General features: G+C 34.8%; 1 protein-coding gene across 1 annotated transcript; it reads left to right on the top strand.

Moving 5' to 3' along the window:
• Positions 1–3,939: 3,939 nt before the first annotated feature.
• LOC130748626 (protein trichome birefringence-like 41) lies at positions 3,940–6,118 on the top strand. The gene is made up of 5 exons (XM_057601856.1): positions 3,940–4,178; positions 4,479–4,650; positions 5,083–5,258; positions 5,388–5,546; positions 5,711–6,118. The coding sequence occupies exons 1-5, from the start codon at positions 3,979–3,981 to the stop codon at positions 6,000–6,002; spliced, it is 999 nt and encodes a 332-aa protein (XP_057457839.1). The 5' UTR covers positions 3,940–3,978; the 3' UTR covers positions 6,003–6,118.
• Positions 6,119–7,365: the final 1,247 nt, after the last annotated feature.

Below are 7,365 nucleotides of genomic sequence, written 5' to 3'. Positions count from 1 at the left end.
TCTTTCTTCTCTTGAGGAAGAGAAAGTCTTAAGGGTTTTAAGAGAGCATAAGTCAACTTTGGGTTGGACCATTAGTGACATTAAGGGTATAAGCCCTACTGTTTGTATGCATAAAATTCTTTTGGAAGAAAATTACAAACCAGTGGTCCAACCTCAAAGGAGACTTAATCCTGCTATGAAAGAGGTGGTGAGGAAAGAGGTTATTAAATTGCTTTATGCAGGTATCATATATCTCATTTCTGATAGTGAATGGGTGAGAACCCGTTCAGGTGGTTCCTAAAAAAGGGGGAATCACAGTGGTAGCTAATGAGAACAATGAGTTGATTCCTACCATACATGTAACAAGGTGGAGCTAAATGCAGCCACCCGGAAAGATCACTTCCCCCTTCTTTTTATTGATCAAATGCTTGATAGTTTGTCTGGACATGAATTTTACTGTTTTCTTGATGGGTCGGTGTACAATCAAGTTTTTGTTGCCCTTAAGGACCAAGACAGCTTTAACTTGTCCTTTTGGTGTGTTTTCCTATAAGAGAATGTCGTTTGGGTTGTGTAATGCCCCATCCACTTTTCAAAGATGCATATTTGCCATGTTTTATGATCTTATTGGCAAATGCATGAAGGTATTTATGGATGATTTTTCTGTATATGGTACCACTTTTGATTAATGTTTGGATAATTTGGCACAAGTTTTGAAAAGTTGTCAACATAAAATTTGGTTTTAAATTGGGAGAAGTGCCATTTTATGGTGAGAGAGGGTACTGTTCTTGGACATAAAGTTACTGGAAAGGGGATTGAGGTAGATAGAGAAAAACTGGAAGTGATTGAAAAATTACCCCCCTGTGGATATTAAGCGTGTTAGAAGTTTTCTTGGTCATGCTAGGTTCTATAGGCGTTTTATAAAAGATTTCTCAAAACTTGCAAAGCCTATGACGAACCTACTTGAGAAAGATGCTCCTTTCATCTTTGATGAGAATTGTATGAATGCTTTTAAGAAGTTAAAAGAAAAGCTGGTCACAGCCCCTGTGGTTGTTTCCCGTGGCTGGGCTGCACCTTTTGAGATTTTTTGTGATGCTAGTGATATGACTATTGGTGCTGCCCTATGTCAGAAAAAAAAACAAAGTGTTGCATGTGTTGTACTATGCTAGCAAGGTTTTAAATGAGGCACAAAGAAACTAGACCACAATTGAAAAAGAATTTTTGAGTGTAGTTTATGTTTATGATAAATTTAGATCTTACATCATTGGATCTAAAGTTTATGTACACACTGACCATGCTGCTTTGAGATATTTGTTTGCAAAACAGGATGCAAAGTCAAGGCTGGTGAGATGGGTCCTACTCTTGCAAGAGTTTGACCTGGAGATTATTGACAGGAAGGGCAAGGACAATGGTGTAGCTGACCATTTGTCCAGGATTGAAGGTGGGGAGCTCGAGCTCAATTCCTATTCAGGAGGAATTCCAGGATGAAATGTTGCTGGCTATCCAGAATTCCGAATTAATCCCCTGGTATGTTCATCTTGCTAACTTTAAAGCTGCTGGTGTGTTGCCACATGATCTGAATTGGCAACAAAAGAAAAAGTTTTTACATGATGCAAAGTATTACTTCTGGGATGAACCCTTTTTGTACAAACAATGCTCTGATGGAGTGATTAGAAAATGTGTCCCAGAAGTGGAGTTTGAAAAAATACTTTCGCATTGTCATGGCTTCGACTATGGAGGCCATTTTTCTGGAGAGAGGATTGCTGCAAAGGTCCTCCAAAGTGGATTTTATTGGCCTACTCTTTTTAAAGATAGTAGAGCATTTGTGGAAAGATGTGATAGATGCCAAAGAACTGGCAACATATCAAGAAGAAATGAAATGCCCCAGAAAAATGTTTTAGAAATTGAGCTTTTTGATGTTTGGGGCATTGATTTCATGGGACCTTTCCCTTCTTCTTATGGTTTCCAGTACATGTTGTGGCTGTTGATTATGTGTCTAAATGGGTGGAAGCATCAACCCTTCCCACAAATGATTCTAAAGTTGTGATTGCTATCTTAAAGAAGAAGATTTTTACCAGGTTTGGTGTGCCTAGAGCAATTATCAGTGATGGGGTAAGCATTTCTGTAATAAAGCTTTTGAATCCCTTCTAGGGAAGTATGGTGTAAACCATAAAATTGCTACCCTTATCATCCCCAAACCAGTGGTCAAGTAGAAGTTTCTAATAGGGAGTTGAAAAGGATTTTAGAAAAAGTAGTCGGCACCTCAAGGAAGGATTGGTCAAGAAAATTATATGATACCTTGTGGGCATATCGTACTGCATTTTCTTGAGAACTAGTCGTTGGATCAAACAGTTCTTTTGTGTACCTTTGTCAGGTACATTAAATGCATGCTCTTGTTTGATGAAGGCTTCTTGCCGTAAAGATGTAGTATTTCAGTTGGTAGGTAGCTTTGAGTCTTGATTCTATCCGTTGTAGAGCAAGAATGACAACTTGATGGTGACAACATTGTACTTAAGCTTTGACCGTTGAGCTTTGTCAGATCAAGTGCTCTTCCTCTCTTGAGACTTCTCCTACAAGATTGTCTGAGATCTTTTTGAGTTTCACAGTTGGCGCACAATTTTCAGACGATCCATTCTTCATATTCAATCTCGATCCTTTGGTTTATGTAGCTTGGTCAGTGCTCCCTTGGATTTAGACGATGAGGATATATGTTCCAGAAATATAGAAATTTTAGTATACCACTTTGATCCCTAAAATTGTTATCGTACAGATCATTTTCAAACAGGATGATTAAACGTTTGAACTTAACATACTTCTGGTCTATCCACTCCATCTCTCTCGCATCTCTTTTTTTTTTCTGTTGTATCTCTCCTCTAACAAATGAGCGGTTCAAAATGGAAGAGAGATGCATGGAAAACTATGCATCTATCCACTCAATCTCTCTCGCATCTCTTTTTTTCTCTACTTATCTTTTCTCTTCTCTATTTTTCTTTTAAACAAAACAAAACAAAACATAAAGGACGTGCTTGGCATACATGCATTTTATGGTAAATAAAAAATTACATGCCAAATTAACGCATGTCAGTTAGAATTAATAAATCTTATATAACTTTGAAATCTTATATAATTTCAAATCCTTATCAGATATTAACTAATTTCTGAATTTTATATTTAAAATTATTTTCTGCAATATATAAAGTTTTGATCATTGAGTAAAAAAATAATTTTTTTATCAATTAAGTATTAATATTCAATTTTAATATATTCTAAAAAAATTAAGGTAAGAAGGTCGATCATATAATAAAACTTTAAATTCTATTCTACAAAATTATTATTTCATGAGATTCTTGACATATAAAAATATTTTTTTACGAATATATTTTTCTATAAAATTGAAGAATTTTTTACTGCATTAAATAATTTTCTCGTTCAAACTTATTTATTTGATAAAATATATTTATAATGAATATAATTTTCTAAAAAAATGGAGAAGCTTGTTTACTGCATATAATAATTTTCTCTTTCAAAGGTATTTACTTCCTTAGATAAAATTTTAAACAATTGGAGCGAGAAGTTCGGTCATAACATTAAAGAATTTTCTCTTTCGAAGTTCGTTGACTGCATTAAATAATTTTCTCTTGAAAATTTATTAACTTTACCAAATTAATTTCTATGCCAGTGTAAAATGTTTTACAAAGTAATTCAATCACAATTTTTCATTTCATATTTTAAATATTATTAAATTTAAAATTAATTATGAGATACCAAAATGAAAGGGTGTGATTGAATGATTGTATAAAACTTATTTAAACTGTTAGTGCATAAAAATTAATCTCTTATTTTATTACCCTTCCTCCTCCCTACATTATCAAAAATATTATTTATTTCATAACTCTTTCTCTCCTTGCTTGCACCCTTTTTTGGGAGAGAAAGAGAGATTAAGAAATGGGTAAGCATGTTGAGTGGAGTTTTTGTTGTTGTGTGTTGCTCTCCCTTCTTCTTATGGTGGTGCCGACAGTGAAAGGAACCAACGGGCAGTGCGATTTCTTCACCGGGAGTTGGGTGTTGGATAAATCGTACCCGCTCTATCAACCCACCACGTGTCCGTTTATTCAGCGCGAGTTCAATTGTATACACAATGGGCGCCCTGACCAGATTTACACACATTATAGGTGGCAGCCACTACACTGTGATTTACACAGGTTTGTTGGTCACCTCTTCTTATTCTCTGATTGGTTTCTTTTTTCAATGACACTTAATTGGTTTTCAAAGAAAAGTAAGTGAAAGGAAAATGAAAAGAAAGAAAAAAAGTAGATAAGATGTTTTGTGGGTTAATTGGTCTGAGAGAAAGCGAAAAAAAAAAAAGTCCATAAAATAAAATAAAATCCTTCACTAAAAATAAAAAATAATGAGTCATTTATTAGAAAAATTCTAGATTTAGAAAAATAGTTTAGTATATTTATTACCATTCATTAATTTTCCCTATATCTAATTAATTGCAGATTTAACGGCCGAGATTTTCTGGAGAGGATGAGGGGGAAGAGCATCATATTCGTCGGAGATTCACTAAGCAGAAATCAATGGGAGTCTCTGACTTGCTTGCTTCACTCAGCTGTCCCTAATTCCCCATACAATGTGACTAGAGTCGGAGATGTTTCTACATTCACATTTACAGTAAGAATTATAATTTTGATTATATTAGATATAATATGACTTTAAACTAATTAAAATTTTCCTTCCTCCAAACATTTCGTCTTCATTATGTTTTGTGTAATTTCTGAATTGAAGTGGGAAAGAAGAATCTTTCCTTCAGAAAAAAAATGAAGATATTGGAAGTAGGATTGTTTTTAGCACAATTGTTATTACTCATGATAAAAAAGTTTGTCATATTCTAGGTTTCTCCTAGTAAGGTTTTAATGAGACTCATTCTTAAATTATGATCATCATAGAGGGTTTGGATGTGGTGTCTGGGGTTATTTTGGTTTCTTCTTATTTCATGACAGGTTGTTCTAATGCTGTTTCTTCTTCAATCATATATTCAGCTTTTAAGAAAATTATTATCTTAGTGATTTTTCATTCATATGTTTTTTTTTTAATAATTTGCAGGAATATAAAGTCAAAGTGATGCTAGATAGGAACGTGTATTTAGTAGACATTGTTCAAGAGCGTATCGGCAGGGTGTTGAAGCTTGACTCCATACAAGGAAGCAAGCTGTGGAATGGTATTGATACGCTCATCTTTAACACATGGCACTGGTGGAACCGTAGAGGCCCCACTCAACCGTAAGTTTCTTAACTTTATCAATAATATGAGGCATCTAAATATAATCAAGTTATAAATCATTGAGGGTTGGATTAATAATTATTGCAATTTCTGTTGGTAAATGAGTTTATGTTGAATTGGATTCACAGATGGGATTATATACAAGTGGGAAATAAAGTTATGAAAGACATGGATCGGATGAAGGCTTTTGAAATAGCACTTAACACATGGGGTTCATGGGTGGATGCCAATGTTGACCCTGCAAAAGTGAGAGTCTTCTTTCAAGGGATTTCCCCATCTCACTACAAGTAAGCAATGATTTTCTTTTTGTTTTCATAGTTCTTAAAAGAAGAATACCACAAACTTAATTGCCTTAGTATAATTATTAGTTTTAATCAAGTCAGAAATGCAGCCGAACAAAATTTGATGTGGCATGAATGACAATATGTTTTTATTTGATGACTGATTTCAGTGGCACACTTTGGAATGAACCAAGTGCAAAGAGTTGTATCGGGCAGAAGACACCGGTGGCCGGATCAATTTATCCTGGTGGATTACCACCTGCTGTGGCCGTGCTGAAGGGGGTGTTGAGGACAATTAAAAAACCAGTGACATTGCTTGACATCACAACCCTTTCTCTGCTACGAAAAGATGGACATCCTTCAATTTATGGACTTTTTGGAGCAAATGGAACTGACTGCAGCCATTGGTGTCTTGCTGGTGTTCCTGATACCTGGAACGAGATATTCTATAACCTTATTTGATAAAAAAAATCTACCATTCATGATTTTTTCTTAGATACAAGAGGAAGACTTCTATGATTTAATTGGGGGTTCGGTTGATTTTTATAGTAATTTTATATAGAAAATGTGGTTGGATTTGATTTTGATAACAGACTTAAATTGGCTTGTGCTCTAAAGTCAGTAAAAAAATATAATAATATGCAAGATGATGAGTGTTCCTTAGCATAATTTGGGCAGAACTAAAGTCAAGAGTTGATATGTAACATGAAATTGCAACGATTATGGCAAGGAAGGTGAATAGTGAAGTAGTTCTAGGGTTTGGTTTTTGCTTCCTCTAAAACTTCTCATTTTCTCAGTTAGGTCATCCTAATGTCATGTGATATGAACTAAAAGATAATAAGAGTCCTCATAACTCCTGTGTATTAACTAATTAATCAATAATTCACACAATAACACATTTTTTTTTCGAAAGCAGAAGTTTCATTAAATGGAATGGTTGATTGTATAAACATAAGTTAACAGATATAGGATTTAAATGACAAATAAGATGAAAAAGTAACGTCTTGCTATTCACCTGGCCTGCTAGTTATAAATTTAATGAATGACTTCAAAATAGTTGATATAGGTGCATACTTGGGTGCCCATAAATTCAAATGATTGTAGGCTACATGAGTTAAGTGCACCAATCATCTTTGTCCATTAATATGACATGGATAAGTAAGAGCTGACTGGATTCCTTTTTTCACTATTTACGTTTTCACCCCAGTTGAATTTTAGTTTACTAGATAAGCCCCCCGTTTTTAATAAAAAAAAAATTAGCTTAAATATGCTAGATGTTATTTTAAATTTTATTTTATTACTCATCCACCTCTTCTCTCTTCCTCCTTCATCTGCTTCTTCCTCTTCCTCTTTCTTCTCCTCTCACCCACCACCACCCCAACATTCCAGAAACCACAAAAGCCACACATCGACCATAAATTCCCTCACCCACCACCACCCCAACATTCCATAAACCACAAATGCCACACATCGACCATAAATTCCCTCAGCAGAGTAAAAAAATCAAGACTTTATTCAACATCACCAAACATAAAAGTCACCAAAAGTTCTTAGACCATTTACAATGGGTGAGTTGAGTGGGGTGTTTAGTGTTGAGTGGGTAGTGTAGTGGTGTTTAGGGGTGTGTTGAGTTTGAGGAGAGAGGAGAGAGGTGTTGAGTAAACTCAACATGTTGAGAGTGGGCCCGGAGCGGAGAGAGAAAGTGAGTGGGTGGATTGCTGCTGACACGTGGCGATTCCTGATTGAGTCGCTAGATTTTTATCTTCTTAATCTTTTGAACTCAATTATTTTATTGAAAAAAAAAATTCCGGAAATTTTTTTTTAA

This window comes from Lotus japonicus, chromosome 3 (assembly GCF_012489685.1).
Source record: "Lotus japonicus ecotype B-129 chromosome 3, LjGifu_v1.2".
NCBI classification, from domain to species: domain Eukaryota; kingdom Viridiplantae; phylum Streptophyta; class Magnoliopsida; order Fabales; family Fabaceae; genus Lotus; species Lotus japonicus.
This window is presented reverse-complemented; position numbering and strand designations above follow the sequence as displayed.

What these genes read in the sequence shown, in the direction of transcription:
- LOC130748626 (XM_057601856.1), top strand. Translation starts at nt 3,979, where the DNA reads ATGGTGGTGCCGACAGTGAAAGGAACCAACGGGCAGTGCGATTTCTTC. An exon ending in CTACACTGTGATTTACACAG is followed by an intron (nt 4,179 to 4,478) that starts GTTTGTTGGTCA and finishes AATTAATTGCAG; the next exon opens with ATTTAACGGCCGAGATTTTC. An exon ending in TTTCTACATTCACATTTACA is followed by an intron (nt 4,651 to 5,082) that starts GTAAGAATTATA and finishes AATAATTTGCAG; the next exon opens with GAATATAAAGTCAAAGTGAT.